The 22992-nt window shown below is 28.9% G+C and overlaps 1 protein-coding gene and 1 non-coding gene across 2 annotated transcripts; both read left to right on the plus strand.

Moving 5' to 3' along the window:
- The first annotated feature begins 3207 nt into the window (after positions 1 to 3207).
- On the plus strand, positions 3208 to 12894 carry LOC100198405 (bone morphogenetic protein receptor type-1B). The gene is made up of 8 exons (XM_065787700.1): positions 3208 to 3356; positions 3469 to 3624; positions 3837 to 3977; positions 10860 to 10962; positions 11175 to 11289; positions 11386 to 12049; positions 12408 to 12538; positions 12652 to 12894. Exons 1-8 carry the CDS (start codon positions 3296 to 3298, stop codon positions 12808 to 12810), a joined length of 1530 nt encoding a protein of 509 aa, XP_065643772.1. The 5' UTR covers positions 3208 to 3295; the 3' UTR covers positions 12811 to 12894.
- A 7743-nt stretch (positions 12895 to 20637) lies between these two features.
- Positions 20638 to 20807, plus strand: LOC124810665 (U1 spliceosomal RNA). Its single transcript, XR_010636079.1, has one exon. It is a non-coding gene; the product is annotated as a U1 spliceosomal RNA (small nuclear RNA).
- Positions 20808 to 22992: the final 2185 nt, after the last annotated feature.

Genomic DNA, 22992 nt, shown 5'->3' on the forward strand with positions numbered 1-22992 from the left:
ATTTGTTAATAGAATGAAGATTCATATCATCAGCAAAGTGTTGAACTCTGTAAAATTTAATAGCCTATGATGAATCATTTATAAAGATTATAAATAATAGTTGTTACAGTATAGACCGTTGCGGTACACTAACATTAATATCACAAATATCAGCATTTTTTCAAATTTTTTTTTTCCTCAACATCTTTGCTTCCAACAATGCTGCTAGCAACCACTATTAGAGTTGGAAGTTACTGGAAGAGAAAAGATGAAGTTTATAGAACAAGATAACAATTGACTATATGATACAATTTATAGAAGCAAATTCATTTCTATTATTGAGAAATAATTTGTACTATAAGTTTGATATTTATGATATTGATATTAATTTTTATAATATCAAATTTTTACAATAATATATAATTTCATACAAAATATTATTTTAATGTAAACTTTTAATAATAAAATTTTTAATATTAAATTTTTTGATATATAGTCATATTCCACTAATCACATCCTACCTGATATAGCCAACACACAGGTTGATACATTGCTTGACATTAGAATCACTCCAGCTTCTGTATCTAAAGTCATTTTCTGCTTAGATTCTTTTGCAGCTTGTGGTTCGTACAACATAGCTTTTATAGTCTTGTAGAAGTGTTCTCTGGAGCTGTCGTCTATACTTTTAAAACTATTTAACAAGTGCTTATCAGAGTCTTGTTTTCCAGCCTGCTGGAAAAAGGCATCTGTTATCCTTATTAATTAATTATCCTTTATTTTAATTCTGGAGAGTAACCTGACTCGTCTAACTACCTGTCCCATTAGTCTTCTTCCTATCTTAAGCAAGTTTTTGAGTCTTTAATTAACAAACACTTATTATCTCATCTTGATTCTTATAACTTACTTTCTGAATATCAATGGATTTCGATCTTCTTGTTCTATTTGTGCTGATTCATAAATGGTAACAACTGATAGAAGCTCAAATTGTTAAATTTGAGCTTAAAAAGTTTCTGCTACAACATGGGGCTCTCAATGATTGGTGAACTTTAACACAGATAAAATTCAATTTTTTCAGCTTATCGTTATCACAATAATCTAGATCTTCACAATAATTCTAAGTCTTAGATTTATGAAAGGTAATGTACATGATGAGTCATCTACCCTTACTCGTACTTCCAATTTACTTTTACTTCTAGATTTACTCTTACTTCCAATCTTTCTTGGAAACCATATATATGGGATTATCTTTTTCCGGATATTTCCTGAAGTCTGGATATTTTTCTCAACTTTCAGTTTTTCGGGATATCCAAAATATTTTCCATACAAGTTTAGGTATATATTTTTGTGATTTATTTGTTTTTTAAGCTTTTCCACTCATCACTCATACAAAAATAAAGAAAAGCATAGAAAAGAAATTGGAAACAAATCAGCTAAAAGAAAATATTATCCAGATATTTTGTGTAAACAATTTTCTGGATTTTAAAATATGACCTGGATGATCTATGTATATCAAATCAATTGCAAAATTAACATCTGCCAAGGTTTTATCTCTATAAATCTCAAATCTGTCCCTGTAGGGAATACTGTTGCCATATCTGGAGAAGATCTTTGAATTATGTCCTTTCTCATTTAAACAAGGTGCAAAAAGGCATTGTAAACATAGTTGAACCTGCTCTTGCATCCAATCCTTCAACTGTAGTCACATTGTTGTGTTGCTTGATTTTTTCTTTTCTATAAATACAATAATAAGCGCTGCTCTAAAAAGCTAGCATCTCTTTAGCCATCTACTAAAATTCATTCTTTTGGAGTTCTTTTCCTTCATCTTGTTTTCTTAATTTATACAATTAGCAATCTTTCAATTAGTCAGTTAATTGTTGTCTTGTTTCATCAACTACATCTTTTCTCTTCCAGTAACTTCCAACTCTAATAGTGGTTGCTTGTAACTGAAAACTATATATATATATATATATATATATATATATATATATATATATATATATATATATATATATATATTATATATATATATTGTTATGATGTTTAATATTTACAATGTTTGATAATTTCGAGAGTAGTAAGTATTAAGTATGTGTATGTATGTATGCGGTAGTAGTGTAGTGGTAAGAGCGCTCGCTTTGTAAGCGAGATGTTCGGAGTTCGACTCCAATCACGTCCCTGGAAGTAAAGGGTTAAGAGAGGGTCTCCCACCACGTCCCTTGGAGTTAAAGGGTTGAGAGAGGGTTGCACCACAAATAATAACTAAAAAATACAAAAAAATGAGTAGCCTCCTCGACTGTAGTGGCCCCCCTCGGGCCTTGGGGAGGTGAATAATCTAAAATATATATATATATATATATATATATATATATATATATATATATATATATATATATATATGTATATATATATATTCAATATACCCAAAGCTTGTTAAAAGAATAAAAAAAATTTGAATTATATAGTTATAAAGTGTTATTTTTAAATTAATATTTTTAAAGATTTTTTTTTCATATTTTTTTATTTGTTATTGATTACCAAAAAAATCTTTTATTAAAATTTGTAAAACTTTATTACCTTTGCTATGTGTTTTTATTTTTCTGAATAGAATTAAGTAAAACCTATGGTTATTCAAAATCGTGTGTTATAAATATATTACATTTATAGCGCAATTCATTTATTTTAACAAATTGAAGTAACTATTCAAAAAATTGATAATCGGGTATTAATAAATCTTATTAATGTAGTAAACAAGAAAATTAGATGCACGTCACATGTGACAGCCACACTTGATTTATGGGATGGCGTAAATGCGGGCCATGTATGGTATTTAGAATACTTAAGTAGTATAAGTACATGTATTTTTTATATATATATATATATATATACATGTATATATATATATATATATATATATATATATATATATATATATATATATATATATATATATATATATACACACATGTGTATATATATATATATATACACATGTGTATATATATATATATATATATATATATATATATAAATATATATATATATATAATATATTATATAATACATATATTATATATATATATGTATTCAATTCTCCTATTGGAAACTTTATTTATAGAACTTAATAAGTTTAAAAAAAATTTAAATAAGTTTTAAAAAGATTTAAGATTTTATGTCAGTTGTGTTATTTTTGTTATGTCTCATTTGTCGATTTTTAAAATTTATTTTTAATGATAAAATAGTTTTTATATTATAAGTAAATTTTTAAGTTTCGACAAATTTTTAAACAACTTTCAGATTCAAATTTAAAGTTTATAAAATGAAAGCCAATCACCAATTATCTTTTCTGTTTTTTTACTCGTTGCTGTATCAGAAAATATGTAAGCAATTTTTTCTTTTCTTCGCTGTTTTTTCGATAAAGTCTAAGCTATATTTGCTGATGAAAAAAAAATTGAAGAGTGATAAAGTTTTCTATTTATTGTATTTTTTTAGTATTTGGATTGGAATGTTTTTGTAGTTCTGATTGCCCTGATGGAAGCCCAAATGAGACTTGTTATACAAGTTATAAGTGTTTTGCAGCAGTTGAATATCTAGAAGGTACACCAACCAAAGTACATCAATATGGTTGCACCCCTCCTAAATTTGAAGGTGTTTTTTTAATTTAATAATGGATATTAATCCCTATAATATTAGAGTATGTAGCATTATTTCTTATGTGAAAATACTTGAAGATTTATATTATTCCTTATCTTTAAAGCACTACTTTTTAAAAGTAATATATAATAATTTTTAATTTTTTAAAGTTCATAATGCCCTTAGTTTTTATTTGATTTATTTTAAATATTTTAAAATACATTTAGGAGGTATTTTTCAATGCCGACAAAAACATATTCAACATGAAGTTCCAATGGTATTTAAATGTTGTGATGATCAGCCGAGATGCAATGAGAATTTAATACTGGAGATTCCTATTGAAGAACAACAAAAATATGAAGCAGTTTGTATGTTTTTTTACACTAACTGTTTTTTACTTTTAATTTGCAAGACAAATTTTTACTCAACAGTGTTAAGGTGACAAAACTATAAAATAAGTGCAACAAATGTTAAAACTTATGGATGATGTTTTGTTTGAAAAGTAAACGAAATGCAATAAATTTGCTATTGTTAGAAAGAATTTTTTTATGCCTTGATGTAATAAAATAAATTTAATTCATAAGCAACCTGTAAGTAAGAATTCATAAGCAACCTGTAAGTAAGAATTGTAACCTGTAAGTAAGAATTGGCTTCTGAAAATAGTCATTATTTTTTGCAAAACATGTCCTCGCACTAAAACTTGGGTCTTTTTTTTATATTCAAATACAAACCCAGGCGTCTATCAACTAAAGTGTCCATGATAAAGCTTTTTTGATACAAGTTTGAAAAATAATTTTCAATAAAATTCAAGTTTTAAAATTTAATTTTTTTAAACATAAATTGCCACGGAGACTTAAGTTTCCATAAAACATAAATATTCTGTTTAAATTTATTAAGAAACAAGATTTATTTTCACAAATTTTTTTAACTAATATCATTAAATCAATTTTTTAATTATTTAAATAAAAAATTGGTATTAGAATATATAATTTGTTGGTGTTTATTGGTCCTCAATCAAAACTTATGTGCAAAACTTTCTTTTAAATTCTCAACTTGGTTATAATCTCTTGTATCAAGTGTTAAGATGTTGAAGATGATTATGATGTTGATAATGATCATTATCATCATTCTATATAATGATGATGATAAAAAAAGCTTGCACATATTCGAACTTCATCATTTTAATTTGAAATGAGTGATTTCTTTATTTTGATAATAAGATATATGTGATAAAATATTCAAGGCTCAACTTTTATGGGTCCATCTGAAAAAATCTTCACTAGATCAGAAAAGTTATCCATAATGATTTTAGTCATGGGTTTAACATGTCTGGGTTGTATATTGTATATTAAAAAAGCATGAATTTGTTCAGACTCACTTTAACTAAAAAAAAGTCTTTTATTTTTAATGTGATTTAGTTAAAAGTTATTCCCAATAGGTTCATCTTTTCTAAACTAGTACAAAACTACATTTGAAAAAGCAATTAACATTATATTGATTGCATCTTTTCAATTATTTAAAGTATACTCTCTTTTTTAACTATGTTCTTTAAAAGAAATTGTAGACTCTTGGAACCAAATATTTTATCATCTAAGTTAAGAAATTAAAAATCATGAAATTGCATATATAACTATTTATGCTGAGCACCTTGAACTTCTTCAGAACTGAACTTTTTTTGGAGAAAATATTTGGTTTTAGATTTTAGATAAATAATGAAATTAAAAGAAATAATGTGGCACTTATATTGCCAGTGACTCAACAAATTGGTGTAGATTTAATTGCCAGAGGTTTAACACTTTTTTGATTCCTATGGTGATTTTATTTCTGTGACACTATGATCACATACAAGTGACCAACAGTGTCATCAAGTCTGGTCAGGCCCCAAAGATTTTAAAGGGGAGGTATCTGTTTTTTAGAGAGTAAAGCTTAGAAAAAATATTTTACCAACTAATATCTTTAGACTAAAAAAAAATCCAATTTTGCTGACTCCAGTGTCCAAATATTTGTTCGCTAAAATCTCAAAGGGGGCATAGGGGGTTATACACCCTCTAAGCCCCCGTTGGGATAGCCCTGAGTCTGGTTGACATGGAAGAATTCTAAAAACCAATAGTAGATTGAAAAGAATAGATATCCAGAAGAGCAGTGAGACTATGCGAGTTTAAAAATTATCTATATTAGGGGAGGGGGAAGTGACATGATGATCACCATGATCATCTTATGCAAAAATGTAGAATATGTGAAATGTGGTTACATGCTGCCTGGTGTCATGCAATGTCATTACATAATGCCTGGTGTCATTATCACTAGTATAACCAAAAGTAATATGAGAGAAAAATCCATAAAAAATTGCTAATAAAGAAAATGAAGTCCATACACGATGCATTCCTTTAATTGCTAAAATGTGATACAGAATGCTAAACCACTATACTACTGTATCATTAAATGTTTTGAAAAATGGTATACTGTATTGCTAGTCATAAGATAATAACTAAATAAACTAGTATAAAATAACAATATCAAATACCGCCTAATAAACTTAATCATGAAATTAAATACGATATCTATTTCTTAAAGATTAAATATAACAAGTATAATAAAATGCTGACGGTTGAACCAATTTTAATTAAGTAGTTGATATATAATGATCTCTCATCCATTAGGAATGCCTTTTGATCACCAATAGTGTTTTTTTTGCCTGAGAACTTCACTTTTGCATTAAAATATATACAAATTAATATGTTTTAATGCAAAAGGTTTAACATCTTTCTGATTCCCATGATGTAAAAACTTGTAAAACAATGTATAAAAATCTCTTTAGAATGATGTTGTTCATAGCATTTGTTTTACTTTAATATGCTCAAAGTATAGTAGAGAAAGGGAGCTGAAGCAGAGAATTTAATAAAAATATTTTATTGATTTATGGGGTACTTTCTTTGATTCTATAGGATAATTTCTTAGTTTTTTGGTTGCTGAAACATTAAAAACGTTAGACACTTTTGGAGGGAAAAAATTTTATAAATGAAGTGTTAAAAAAATTATTTAATAAATCAAATGACAACAAAAGAATATATAAAAATAAAACATTAAAGGATCCCAAACCTCCTAGACATAGTGGTGTTATATTAACGAGAATGATAAAAAAATGTTCAAGCTAAGTTTTTTTGATTAAAACAAAAGAATAAATGCATACCAAGAAAAACTAACTTTTTGATTTTAGTCAAAGTTCTCCTTCTCTGCTGTAGGCCAAAAAGTCAACATAATATACGCCACAATCTACAGACAAGTTTTATTCCTAAGAGTTTTAGTACATAATGTCATTGATTTTTTTGGTTGTGTAAAAGATCAATTATGTAAACAAACAAAAAAATCAATGATGTCATGTACTAAAGCTCTTAGGAATAAAACACGCTTGAATAAGTTATCAAATCTGTAGATTGCGGCATATATTATGCTGACTTTTCGGTCTACAACAGCAAGCTTCGACATAAATTAAAAAGTTAGTTTTTCTTGGTATGCATTTATTCTGAGGTTTTTAAATGGAGCACAAACTGTAGATTTGTTTAATTGAGAGTTAACTTTAGCATTGTGATTTGGGTGTTTAACAATCGGTTAATCTGTTTAACTTTCAGGAAGAGTTTGGCCATTATATTCAAAAGTTAAATTAGAGTAAGATTTCTTTGCAAATAACTCTGCTTTATTCTGGGAAAAAGTAAAAGGTCAGACCCATGAATTAGAGATTAAATGTTAGACTTACTTTAGTTAATGACACTGTTGAAGACTAACCAAGTCTCTAGAATCTAACATCTGAGATACATGATTTAGTAAACTGAAAAAAACAGAGGTTAACATTAGACAGGACTTTTTTACATTGGCTTCTTGCAATAATAAAAGGATATTTATTCTTAAGAGAGATGTTCTTGTAAAAAAGAAGAAAAAAAAGAATGATGTTTAATAAAGCAACTGCCTCAGATGGTAAAAAATGTAGAATAGAATGAGGCTTGGCTTATAATCGAAGAGAAGGAATAAAAGCTTCCAGACTTTTATTACAGAAGGAATAAAAGCTTCCAAGATGCGTTTTATACATGTATTTTATGAATATAAACATATATGTTTGCTATTTATTTAGATGCTGGCATACAATATCCTTTCATTATCATATAAACTTTAGTATTTATATGGTGTAGTATTTGCCGAATAAGAAGATGATCAGATGGATGTGTAGTGTGACTCAAGCAAGGCAAAAAAAGGAGGTATAATCTTAGACAGGTTTAGAAAAACATATAAAACAACGTTTGTTAGAAAAGATTAAAGTGATTTAGGTATCAGCATGGAGAGAGGTAGCAGCTTCAGTTGAAAGCTTGATGAGAGTGCCTTACATATTGTATGAATGAGTTTTAGTTAAGGAAAAAATGTTCTAGATTGTTTATATTAGAGAAACAGCATAAAAGAGGAAGGCTAAAGTCTGATGATGATAATGATCATCATCATCATTATTATCATTATCATCATGGTAATGATAATTATGATGATCATATTGGTCATAATGATGTTTATATATGCATATATATACAAAATATAACATGAATTTTGAATAGAAAAAATATGCTTTAGGATGTATATATGTTTTTATGCATATAAATGTACAAAAACCCAGCCACAGCTTTATTTTATTAAACCCGGCCCTGGTCAAGTATCAACCCCGTTTTTGTTGCACGCTTCTGCACTTTTTCTAGTGTTTCAATGTCATGTTTTAGAAATGGTGACCAGGCTGGTACTGCAAACTCGAGATGTGGGCGAATATAAGCTGTATACAATATTTGCCAGACAATGATACACTGACTGCAGAATGCTTTTTTCAGCCTACCAAGTACTTGATTGACTTTTGAGGCTGCTGTCTCAATTTGATTTTTTAATTTTAAGTTGTCTGAGACGATGGTGCCAAGGTCTCTTTCGTTCTTGGTAACTGCAAGTTGTATTCAAGATCTGTCATCCCTGCACATTGAATATTTTTTTGTTGATCTTTTATTTCCATGGCCTATGTGCATTACCTTGCATTTTGTCACAGTGAGGCATGCACCAAAACTCTGGACCACTTCACGGCTTTGTTTATGTCATCATGTAAAATCAAAAAGTCTTCATCAGATTTAATGATGCCACTGATTTTGCTATCATCTGCATATAATTTGATGTGATGCACAATGTTGTTTGGAAGATTGTTGATAAAAAAGACTAATAATAATGGTCCTAGAAACGATCCTTTAGGAACTCCACTTGAAACAGGTACCTAATTTGATATATGTCCTTTCATGACTACATGTTGTTTATGATCTGAAAGCCATGTTTTAATCCAATTCAACAATGCACCTCAATGCAAGCGTTGATGAAGAACTTTATTAAAAAGTTTGGCAAAATCCATATAAATGGCGTCGGCAGTAAACCTAGGTAAATGGCCTGTGTCAGAATGTCACGTGCCTCAAGGAGATTGGTTGTGCAGCCTTGTTTGCATGGAAAGCCATGATTGGCTTTTGAAAGCAATCTATTGACAACACAATGAGACATAACTCAATCGTGAATAATTCTTGAGATTAGAGATGCGGGCTTGTAGTTTGAAGCGTCAATCTTCCTTTTTTAAATATCAGCGTTATATTTGATTTTCTCCATAGATCTGGGACTTCTTCGGTTGTGATTGTTTTAATTGTGCAGCTGCTTTTGCCCCTCCAAGCGCTATTGGAGGGGCAAAAGCAGCTGCACAATTTTTCAAGATGCGTGAATAAATACTGTTGTAGCCCATTGATTTAGTTTCAACTAGATCTTTAAGCTGCGTTTCAACCTCTTTGCTTCTCGACTATGTCGTTTTCAAGAAGAGTACATTTGGATTCAGTTTGATTCATCATAACATCAAATACTGACTGAAAAAGTTGTTCAATATTTTGCATATGACTATGTTTTCAGATGTAGTAGATCCGTCTAGCATTTAAGGTACCTGATAAAATCTTGAACACGTTGCTTGTTTTGCACATGTGCATGAAGAAGTGTTGGGTTGGTTTTTGATTCTCTCACAAGTTTCTCTTGTAAGTCAATATTGCCGACTTCATAAAAATGTTTGTTTAATCTATTATTACTATTTTGTTAATCATTGTTAATTTTTTTAATTGCACTGATTACTATTTATTTCTGATTTCCTATATTTATTATTTGTTCTTAAGGAGACATTAATTATTTCTATTATCATCAGTATTTTTGTTTTTTGTTTGTTATTGTTTGTTATTGTTTTTAATATTATTGTTTGTTAATATAGTTGTTATCATAACTTTGTACTTGTTATTGTTGATTGTTACATCATTTTTTAACTGTTTGTGATTGTGTCTAATAAAGTTAAATAAATAAATATCAGTAACTTTGTAATCATAAATAAAGATGATGAATAATTCTTTAACCATACTAACATTTCAGTAATAAGGCCCAATGAAAAAGCTCAACTTTGGACTTAGCTCCTTTTTAGAAAAATGCTCTTCAATTGTAAGGGTTGAAGTTCAAATAAACAGAAGAGTACCAAAGTGAGTACTCACTTAAAATATTGTAAACTTTACAATATTTTAAGTGTGCTTTGTGCAATTAAGAGTCACACATAATTGAAGTCATTAACTTTAAAGCTGAGGCTTTAGTTTATAAAATTTGAAAATAAATTTGAAAATTTTTTGTTAAAATCAATTATAACTGAGAAAATTTTAGTTTCACAAAACCCAAAAAGCCGCTGTGTTTGCTTGGTTGCAAATTGTCTGGCGCCTGTTTGTGTCGCGACCCACGGCTTGGGAACCACTGTTATCATAACATTTAGTTATTTAATGTCTGTTAGTATTTTTAAACTAGACTAGTATTACTCATATTTAAAGTGCTGATATTTTTTTCTTTAAAGAAATGTTTTGTGATATCGAAAAATCTTAATATAGTTGATAATCAAATGAAGGATTGGGTCTTATTGTTAAACTTTGATAAAACAGGAGGTGTTGTAAAACGATTTTGGGTGTGAAAATTTTAAATGCAATTTGGCACCACCACCACCTTCTTATCTCTCACATACAATTAAGCACAAAAGATTAGTTATGTACATGACTCTGATTTTTAAAAAATTTATGAAAATCTTTTATATGTTTAAATACTATGCTTGAAATAAATGGATTTAAAAAAAAAAAGATAAATTTAACAGTAGAGTAAAAAAGTCTTTTTAAATATTTATAATTTTTTTTTAGTTAAAGAACACAAAATATTTCAGAGACGACAGGTTGGATTGGTAGTTTCTGTCCTTCTTTTTATTTTGTGTTTTTCCTTGTTTAGCTCATATTTTTACTTGAGGTAATAGCATTACAAATTTTTTATTTATTTTACTATGTTTATTTATGTTGCAAGTGTTTATCAATGTTGCAACTTTATATTTCAAGTGTTAATTTATGCTTCAAATGTTAATTTATGCTACAAATGTTAATTTATGCTACATGTGTTTATTATTATACTATTTTTGTTTATTAAATGTTTCTTTTGTTTTTTTAATATAAAAATGTTTATAGCGCATTGAAAATATTTAAGAAATCAAATAATAGCAGCGAAGTTAAACTTTCTCCTGTCGATAAATCAGAAAATTTAACTTGCAACTCTGGATTCAATGGATTTAAATCAAGATTGGTGCTAATTTTCTTTTAATTTATTTTATATTTTTTTATGAAAATAAAAAGAATGAATAAAATATGTTATTAAAATTTTGTTGAATATTTTATTCAGGTTCAACGATCTTTCGCTAGAGACATTTCGATTGTAAAGGAAGTTGGTCGGGGTTGCTTTAGTGTTGTATACATTGGGTTATATCAAAGCCAAACTCTTGCAGTGAAAATTGTTGACGAATCTGATGAATACTCTTGGCAGAGAGAGCAACATTTCTATACAACTCGAAATCTAGGCCACGAGAACATACTTGGTTTTATTGGTGCCGATATTGTTGAAAGAGGCACGGTTATTAGGGTCTTAGTTACACAGTATCACCCTTTTGGATCTCTTTATAATTTTTTGCGAATTCATTCATATGATTTCAAAATTTTTTTTCGCCTTTTATATTCGTCTGTTTGCGGCATATGTTATCTCCACAACTCTATAAGTGGCTTGTATGGTAAACCAGCAATAGCTCATCGAGATATTTCTAGTAAAAATATTCTTGTTAAAGATAACTTAGAATGTTGCATCAGTGATTTTGCACTTGCCGTTGAAGAAAATCCTGATGAATTCAATCTAGTTCCATCAAAGGCGAAACTTCCTAATCCAAGATATATGGCACCTGAAGTTCTTGAGAATCCTTCTTGTCGTAATCAGACAGTCTTTTTCTATCAAAAAGCAGATATGTATTCTTTCAGCTTAGTCATGTGGGAAATATTACTGAGATACGAGATAAAAGGTATTTTTTTAAGTTTCATTTTAAAACTTAAGATTTAAACTGAAACCCTATTTTACTGAAAACTTCCTATTTCTATTTGCTCTTTATTTTTTGAGTATATTTTTGAGTATATTGATACATTTATATTATTTGATGTCTAAATGAGTTTCAATATTAACAATTATTCAGGCAAGTTTAAATTTAAAGTTTATTAGCATTAATTAGAATAATCAAACCCCTTTATTACCATTAATTAAAATAATTAAACCCCTTTATTAGCATTAATTAAAACAATCAAACCCCTTAAATGAACAATCCTTCTTTGATTGAATTTTATTGAAATTTATTAGTATAACTGAAAAAAAATTTTTTATTCAAGGTGTTGCTGAGCCTTATCGGCTTCCGTTTGAAGAGTACGTTGGATTTTATCCTTCTATAAATCAAATGAACGATATAATCAATGTTAAAAAACTTAAACCTGTAATTGCCAAAAAACATATTCTTAGTTCGGTAAATTATTTTTTTAAGTTTAATCATGTTCTAAAGTTTATGTTCTAAAATCATGTTACTCAGTTCTAAATAAAAGCGTAACTTGTATTTTTTTATTTTTTGCAATGTTTCAGAGTGCTCAAAGTATAATAAAATCTATGAACGAGTCAATGAAATACTCAGCAATGTCTCGATCTTCGTCATGTCGCTTGAAAACAAATCTTAATAAATACATGCAAAAAATAGCAAAGCTGACCGAAACCGAAACCGGTGGTTCTAATAATAAGCGGTAGTCAAATGACGAATATCTTTGTTTTGAGAAATTCGTTTTTGTATATATGTATAAATGTAAATATATTTTAATATGTTGTGTTTAATATATTTTCGTTTTTTGTATAAGTTTTGATTAGATTTTACGCAAACTTCAGATAAGTGTAAAGATCTATTAACAATCCTGATATCCAGTTTTTTGTGCTGTTATAATTGCATACTTTTATTGAGAACAAAATTTTATGTACCTCAATGATAATATTATGTTAATGATGTATTTTATTTATAAGGTGGTATATCTGGATTGTTAATAGTTCTTTATGCTTAGCTGAGGTCTGCGTAAAATTTATGGATGGATCCCTCGCAGAGTCTTTAATTAAATTAAGTAAATAGACCGTAAAAATCGCCGCGCATAAGAGCAAAATGATCTCTTAGTTCTATTTTTTTAAGTAAGTTTTGTGTTGCTTGATCTATGGACGATCTCTGACTGATTTAGATGACATGTATGCTGATTTAAGTGGCATGTATGCTAAGTTCTCGGTTTTTTTAGAAAAAATATGGCAAATAAATTTTATCAACCCTAAAAAATAGAATACAAAATAATTCTTCAAGAAATGAATTTTACATAGAGGACAAACAAACGGAACTTTGCTCAGCTTTATCATGCTTTAATTTTTTGTTTTTTTTTAATTGAGATAAAAATTATAAAAATAAAATTTTCTTCAGAAAAGAGATTTGTCCAAAAATCACGCAACACTAAATTTAGTTATAAACAAAACGAAAAAGATTACAGGTTTTTCCTCGCACCTTTTAATTAAACCAAAAATAAGGCAGCGCTTTGTCTTCTAAAAATCGGCGCGCAAAAGAGTAAACGATCTCTTACCTTAATTTATTTTAAAAATAAATTTAGTGTTGCGAATTTTATGGAAAGAATTCTGCTTTATAGTTATCAACACATTCATATGAATAAATTATCTTTCCTTCTTAAAATGCTCACTGCATATTTTGAGTTCATTGAGTTTTTTAAATTAGTCTTTCCACGTGTTCATTCCTTGTCGTAATAGTGAAGAAAAATTTATAAATGTTTCCATTAGAAACAAAAACTTAGTCAATGTATATAGAATAAAGAATCTGTCTCTGTAAATTGACTATGGTGGTAGAAAGTTTCGAGTTCGATCCGCACCACCTCCCTGGTAGTACCGCGCTCAACTTATTTCTCTGCGCAGCGGCCTTGTTCATCAAGGTTTGTATTTCAGAGTTATAGAGTTGAGAGAGGGTTGTAACCACAATTAAAGTAGCCTCCTCGACTCTAGTGGCCTTCTCGGCCTTAGGGAGATAAACTATAAAAAAAAAAATTTTTTGCTCTATTTGAACTATTTATATCTCCAAAATAAAAAAATTTACCAACACATCTTTACACCACAATTTAAGTCAATCTCAATTTGACTTTTCTGTATTCGTTTAAAGTATTTTCTACGCTCAAAACCAAACAAATTAGGAGCATATTGTATTCTGCTACAACTCAAGCGAACCTATTATTTAAAAGCTGCGCAAACAATATAACTTACTCTACACAGTTATTATGAATCCTGATATTGCCAATCTAGCTCCCTCAAGAATACCAGTAATATGGAAAGCTAGGTTACACATTAAGGTACCCTGTGATGCAAATTTTGAAATCTTTTAAGTTTATCGGCGAAAAAAACTTAATTTGAATGTTCACATTGAGTGAAATTCTGACTTCATAGTGAGCCCATAATCGAGTGAAATTTTGACTTCATAGTAAGCCCTAAATCGAGTGAAATTTTGACTTCATAGTGAGCCCATAATTGAGTGAAATTTTGACTTCATAGTGAGCCCATAATTGAGTGAAATTTTGACTTCATAGTGAGCCCATAATTGAGTAAAATTTTGACTTCATAGTGAGCCCATAATTAAGTGAAATTTTGACTTCATAGTGAGCCCATAATTGAGTGAAATTTTGACTTCATAGTGAGCCCATAATTAAGTGAAATTTTGACTTCATAGTGAGCCCATAATCGAGTGAAATTTTGACTTCATAGTGAGCCCATAATTGAGTGAAATTTTGACTTCATAGTGAGCCCATAATTGAGTGAAATTTTGACTTCATAGTGAGCCCATAATTGAGTAAAATTTTGACTTCATAGTGAGCCCATAATTAAGTGAAATTTTGACTTCATAGTGAGCCCATAATTGAGTGAAATTTTGACTTCATAGTGAGCCCATAATTAAGTGAAATTTTGACTTCATAGTGAGCCCATAATTGAGTGAAATTTTGACTTCATAGTGAGCCCATAATTGAGTGAAATTTTGACTTCATAGTGAGCCCATAACTGAGTAAAATTTTGACTTCATAGTGAGCCCATAATTAAGTGAAATTTTGACTTCATAGTGAGCCCATAATCGAGTGAAATTTTGACTTCATAGTGAGCCCATAATTGAGTGAAATTTTGACTTCATAGTGAGCCCATAATTGAGTGAAATTTCGACTTCATAGTGAGCCCATAAATGAGTGAAATTTTGACTTCATAGCGAGTCCATAAAAACACCTGTAAAATGAGAACCAATTTATATAATTTGGTAAAAATTGATTCAAATGTGGTCTATCCCGAACCCTACTCTCTGATTGGTTAACTGGTTAAAGATTTATGGCAGATTTCTTTATATTTTGTAAGTTTTTTTTGCTACTTATACGTCAAAACGATACCGATTACTGTGATATTCGATAACTATTTTTAAAATAATGGTTACATAAGTGTTTTACTATGTAATAAGAAAAAAATTTTTTACAGTTTTTTTATTGGTACGTGTACCATTTAATGTTATAACAAATAGCAAATTAATACTGAAATATTATTTTGATATTTAGAGCATGGTTTGACTCCGCTTATGCATTGCGTAAAAATTTTAGAAGTTTCTATGATGTAAAGTACTGTCAAAATGCTATAAAAATGGCTGAAAAGATTTTTTAGCGGTACCTTTATAGAAAACAAAAAATATTTATTTCTCATAAAGCAGAAAAATTGTGAGAAAATCTGTGAAAAACTGAACCTGAGAAAAATATTTTGACTAAAATAACTGAAGATAGTTTTACATATTGTGTGACCGCTGAAACTTTCGAAAGTTCGGCCAGTCCGAAAAAAATTAGTCTTTACAGATTGCAATTGCTTTGAAACAAAAAATTTTTAAAATTGCAAAGGTACAAAAAATAAAACATCTATCAAAATAAAATAATTTTATGGATAGGAGAAGAGTTTTTTGAAGAGTACTAAAAATTGTTCTTTGGACTGTGTCATTAAATAAGGTCTCATCTAAATTGTCATTAAGTGTGACGAGTATCATTAATTTAAATAATTGTTTCCTTGTAAGGAAAAAGTTATTTAAGAATTATTTCCTTGTAATTTAAGTAATAATTTTCTTCATTTTAATAGTTTTTAATTAATAATATTTGTAAGTATGTTAATTTATATTGTTTTAATTTTTAATAATTATGTTAATTATGTAAGTATGTTAAGCGGATTGTTAGCCAATATAAATTTTTGTAAATGACAGAGTATGGTTTAGTGAAGTTAGGTTTAGTGAATGGCCATAATACCAAGTCAAGAAAAGATTCATGATGAAAATTAAAAGTTTGTGTGGTAGCTTTGTCTGAATCAATGTTTAATACTGCTTACTGCTTTCCGAACAGATCAAGTATGCCAACTGAACCAGACCAACATCAATATCAGTAATTCTAAGGTTCCACAAAGACTCTGCAAATCGTGTAGACTACTTTGCGCAGTAAATAAGAGGAGAAAGAAGTTTTTTTTGCAATTCCCTTTTTGTTTAATCTCAAGTCAATATAAGTGAGACCTGAAACAGAAGGTACAATGTGTTGTTGTCTAATCTGCTGATTAGACAACAACACATTGTACCAATCAAAGTTGCATGAAAAACATTCTTTTGGAGAACAAACCACCAGTGAGAAAGTAGCAAGAGTGCGTTGCAGCACATATCTCAGCTGTTTAGGAAAAGATTTGTCCCACTAACGCTCTCAAATAAATTTAGGGAAACCCTTCTTTAATTATCAGCATAAAATGACAAAACAGCCGAACAAATCGCATTTCAAGTCATTTCCAATTATAAAATTATCTCCCGAAGGTACTATTTAACTTGCTAAACCAATCAGTGGGCCTCTACTTACATTTATATTTAAACAATTCTTAGATATATACTAAAAGAAAGTCTTGACTCTATTAAGAAATAAGACTAGATAGATTTCAGGAAGTATATTTTTAACAAATTTCTTATCTGTTTAAAAGCAAATAATTTGAATATTTTACACAAACTTTCTTAACAAAGTTTATTATAAACGTAAAATATGTTTATAATAAACTTTGTTAAGAAAGTTTGCGTAGTCCTACATTTTTATTTTTAACGTTGCAATGCATTACTTTTGATTACATTGTTTTGTTGAAAACATTACCACCTTTTTAGTAACTTGCGCAGCCAGAAGCCAGCAATTTTGTTGATCAACCTGTTCCAGCTAGTTAACCAAGTTGCTCAGCTTGTAAGTGCAAATCAGCATGCATTGCAGCTGTTTCGCACCTATGCCAGCTTGCACTTATTAAATTCGCAGTTATTTTCACGTTATTTTACGTCTGACAATGGTCTGAGCCAATCAGACTAAAATATCACATAAATAAGTTAAAAATTAATCAGTCCTAAGCTGTATTTTGTGTTATCATTTATATACGATTCAGATTTAGCTAATTTAAATCACATCGATTTAAATCAGCGTTTTAAATCGAATGATTTTCATGGATGACTAATGATTTTAATCAAATTTTTCTTTTTATGTTTGATTTAATAATTAAAAATCATTTAAAATTTTTTTTGGTCATATTTTAAAACAAAATAAAATAAATATAGCAGATACACTATATAAACATTAAAAGCGTCTTTATTTTTACCCTTTTCTTTAATAAACACTATTGGTAGAAGTTTGTCAGCTACGTCCTTTTTGTTGAACCACGTCCTTTTTTGTTGAACCACGTCCTTTTCTATTGAACCACATTAACATAAGTTTTTGGAATTCTGGATGTTTAACTAACTGAAATGACGAATATGTTGCAAAAATCATTCTTTTAATCTCATTAGGTGCGGTCTTTTGATTCAGATTTTTTCTAACATCATGTGACAATAACCTATGACTAACATTTTTATATAATAGACCATTAATATTTATATATACTTTTTTTACATATACATTACATTTATATTAATTTTTTCTGCAAAAGCTGATGATGACTCTAAAGGTTGTAATGTAACATCTATTTGACTGTTGCGAAAAACAGCTTGAAATTCAGCTTCTAAAAAAATAATATTAATTTCCACTTTTTATTTCAAGCTTTTTAAATTTGGATCACTCTGAGTTCTTTTTCTCGATGTTTTTTGTTTTTGTTTTGTATGCTTTAAATAATTTTTGTTTTTGTAAAAATACAGTCCAATGTTATTGTTTTTGTAAAAATATTTCCAATGTTATTGCTCCGAGCTAGTACTTTCGACGGTATTTTGTTTTTCTGCGAAAATTCCTTCGCTATAAAGCTCTTTGTTAACATCAGCTAGTTCAATTTTATCACCTTCACAATCAAATAGCTGGTCACCTTCATTGACTGGTTCTAGAGATTTATCTTGTTTTTTGCGACAAACGTCCTTTGGTGGAGTAATACGCATCTGCAAATCCTTAAACTGGTTTTGGCTTTTCGATTTCATTAACTCTGCTCTGAACTTTTTAAGATCTTCCCCAACTAAGCTCATCAGTTTCTATGATGCTTAGTAGTCTTAACTTCCATCAAGAGCACTGGTAAACTTTGTCGCATGCTGGGATATCAATTGCAAGACTTTCAACCAGCATTCTCATCATATTATTACGGTTAGGTTGTTACATTAGGTCAAGGAATCTTTGTTTGGATTAGCAGCCAATTGGTTGATCATAAGTCTCTGTTCAAGTTTGCGATACTTCTTTTTCCAGGGAGCATGAATATTTGTGCCATTTACCTGGATGTCCCCTGTAATACCATCATTCCAGCTCACTATGCTTTTGAATTCTTTACACTTAGCATCGTACTCAACTTTATATTTTTCGCATAGCTTCTTCTTTTTCAGCTAAAGAATATTTATCCTTCTCTCCACGAACAAGCTTTTTTGACATCTTAAATGGCTTCAGCTGTTAACCTAATTCACTAATTGGTTCAGAAATTAACACGGGGGTCGTAATAAGCTTCAGAGGGGTTGGACAAACAATTAAAAATTAAAAATTATTAGACATGCCACCCAAAAAAAAGGGTTTAGTTACCAGTTACCAGTGGGCAGAGGAACTATGTGTTTAAAGGGTTTAGTTACCAGTTACCAGTGGGCCGAGGAACTATTTTTTTAAAGGTCCCGTAAAAACGAAAATTGACTAGAGTTCAGTAAAAGGTCGAAAATATTACAAATTAGTTTTTTAATTGATGGCGGTTAATCTTTAATCACGGTCGATAGTTAACAACTTAGACATTTTCAGGTACCGTGAAATCATTGCACTAAATTTTGAATTGACTAGTGATAAATAGCATAGTATTTATATTATGCTACATATATTTATATTAAAAACATAAAAATATTAACATAATATAAATATTATGTTATTAAATCTGATAGATGACTGAACGATTCTTTACAGCAAGTTATATAAACGTTTTCCTCGTGTGCACTGGCAATCGAGCTTCGAAAAGAAAAGTGTATAAAGTCATGTGCGTATGCAGATCATTCAAACAGGTTGTCCAGAAGCTAGCTGCAGAACAAATTACCTCAATTTAAGAGTCATATACGAACAACAAATGTCGTGAAAATCGATCAAATAGTTGAAGAATTTAATGATTCGCGGCATACAATAATAACAACAATTTTAGCCTCATTTGATATAACTGGTCAACACATATAATTGAGTATATTTTGGACATTTCGCACGGAATAAGGCGTGAATCTTATATGTAAAAGTTCTTCCGCGGTGCTCTTTGACATGTGTCACCTAAAACAAAAACTATAAAAAATTAAATAGAAGTAACAAAAAAAAATCCGAATTTTTGGTTTCAGTATTGGTTTAAAAAATTAGATTCGGCTAAAGACACATTGTTTGTTCATTAGGTAAAAGTACAAAGTTTGCGATTAAACTTAACAAACTAAACTTAACTAATATTTTTCTTTTTATGTATTTATCAGGATAATTTATTTAGTTTTAATAATTTTTTCTGATACATTTTTTTTGGTTTTATCGAGATTTTGTTTAAAAACCAAACCATAAAAAGTTTTTTTTTTTTTTCAAAAGATTTGTTTGATTATAAGAAACAATTAAATATTAGAATATTGTTTTCGCTTTTGCATGATTTAAGAAAAAAGGTTTATCGGCTATTATAAATAAATATAACGTTATTTGTAAACTTATTCAAAAACAATTCTTTTTTTTTCAGTTTTTAGTTTGCGCCAAGAAAATAAACGCTCAGTAAAAACAATCAATAAATTTGAATTAAAAAGTTTAAATAGTTATGCAAAAATAAATTCAACTTCAAAAAAAAATAATTTATTCATTATTTATTATTAACTACACAATTCAGTGTTTTTAGGACAATTGCCATTTTAATGCCTCTTAATGCTATCGAAATATTTATTTTTTTGTTAAAAATAATGAAAATAATTGTGAACCCACAATTGCAGTTATATGGTGTCGTGAATGAATTCAAAAATTACGATATGTGACATACTTACCTGACTGGGAAAGAAATCTGATCCTTAAGGGGTTTCTCCACAAGGCAATTAGCTGGCGGAGAATAAACCACGATACCATCCTTAAGGGGTTTCTTCCAGAGTGAGGCTTGAGCATTGCACATCGCTCAAGGCTGACCTCTGCGATTACCGCTAACGTCGGTAACTCGACAGTATAATTTCTGGTAGCGGAAACCTGCGTACGCGCTCGTTTCCTTCTAAAGAATAATATAAAGTTTCTAAGTCGGGCGCAGGCAATGGGATGTGTAAAATAAACTACTTGAATGTTTTATGAAGAAGTAACTGCTTTATTTTTAAATGTGATTTTTGTTTTTTAAATATTTTATCAAATCTATTAACAAGAAACCACGTGAATCATTAAAGTATTTAAAAAAACAACCGTGCAATTATTTTGCAAAACGAAAAGCGATTGTAAGAATAATTTCTGATTTAAGTGGAAGTTTTGTTTTAATAACTTACTGTTTTTGCTTCCGTGCAAAGTTTTAACCGTCTGAATTTTGAGACTTTAAACTCCAAGTTTATATTAAAATATTAATTACATTGTCGCTACGGTGATATTAACTAAAGCTTGGTAGAAATCTTAACGGCGTCGTCAATAAAAAAATTTGCTGATCTATTTTTGTTGTTTCAAAAGACACAACAATATTTTGAATTTATTAACACTAGTTTAATAGTCTCAACTATCATGGTAACCTTGGTTACGGAAATCGCAAAAAGGATGTAAATCTTCTTACGCAGCCAACACAAACAAAAATATTCGTAGAGTATTATGATTATACGGCAGGATCATTCAGGCAAGACAACTCTACCTTTTTATTAATTCTCTCTTTTATTATTCTGTCTTATTTATTTAAATTTTCAGATAAACATGTTTTTTATTTATTTATTTGCGCACTTTCATGGTAAAACATTATTTTTATATAATTGTAATTATTAAAAGAAATAGAAGGAAAAAAATAAGTAAAGTTGCTTTTATCACCTTTGTCAAATGCTTTGACATTTGACAGGTTTTGTCAAGGATAAGTTGTAATTTAAGGTTGCATTTGTAACGCAAGCGTTAAATATTTTTTAACGTTTAAAAAAATACTGGGTGACACACGACCGTGTTTTACTTTACGGTGAGAATACCTATATATTTTTTTTCGCTTGGCTTTTAAAAAAAAAAAGTTTGTTTTTGTTAATTGTATTTTTGTACGCAAAGTAATTAATTTGGTATAGCTAAATGAGGCGAATTTGTTTCAATTGTCGATGAAGATGATGATGAGAGAGCTGCTGAATCACAAACCTTTCGTGGATTAAGTAAAACAATAGAAATATTTGCTTTTTTCAATGTCAGTATTTCTAAGTACGAGTGTATCTGGCTTTTACGGCACCGATTTTAAAGTAAAAATCTGTGACCTACTTTTTCACAGCGTGCTTGGCGTAGGTATCGTAAAGATGAGTTTTGTTACCATATTTTTTAGAATCTTATATCAACTTAAACTTTATTTTAAAAGTCGAAGGTTTAAAGTTTGTTATATGGCTGTTTTTTTTTTTGCAGTTACTAACGTTTTCAATCATTTTATTGAAATTAAAAACTTCGTTTCTGTTGTGGAAGTGTATTGATATTGAAGACATGTTGATTTATTTTTTTAATATGTTCATTTAATTTTCGACATCTATTTTCTACGTACCTGTCAAATTTCAACTAAAAAAAATTGCACTCTCACATTCTATTTTTGCACTCCCTGGAGGTACCCAATATTATTTTTTTATGGTGGTTCGGAAGGTGTTTTTGTCGGTTATGAGCATTTATTATTATTGAATTTTCATTTTAAAAATATGTTGACTTTTCATATAAATTTTTTTAAAAGTGTTTCGTTAAAAAAGTATAAAAAAGTTAAAGTTACCTTACGATAAGTTAACTTTATAAATTAGGTGGAAATTGGTATAAGTAATTTAATGAAAATATTTATATTTATACATATAATACTAGTAGAAAATAAACCAGTTAAGTTGAGATTATTAATAATATGCTTTTAATGTACGTACATTTAAAAAATATTATTAAAATGTCCACTTAATTGGTACATAATTTTATTTTATGAACCTACAACCGAATAAGTTACTTAATGAAATTAACCTAAAAAGAGCAGACATATATTTTAGCAACTTTGCATCGCCTGCTCAATTAAACATTGAATGTAAGAATGGACATGTACTGTATATATTTACAATCAACAGCGAATCGTTTAAAAAACTGAGGAAATAGTCAATAAGTTCTTTTTAACTTCAAAATTTTTCGAAATCAGATTGCGCATCATTACATCCAAGTTATATGAACGCAATTTTTTAAGAAATTCAAATCTATTCATTGATATATGCAAAAAAGTTTTCGCAGG

The sequence above is a fragment of the Hydra vulgaris genome, chromosome 01, assembly GCF_038396675.1.
Source record: "Hydra vulgaris chromosome 01, alternate assembly HydraT2T_AEP".
NCBI classification, from domain to species: domain Eukaryota; kingdom Metazoa; phylum Cnidaria; class Hydrozoa; order Anthoathecata; family Hydridae; genus Hydra; species Hydra vulgaris.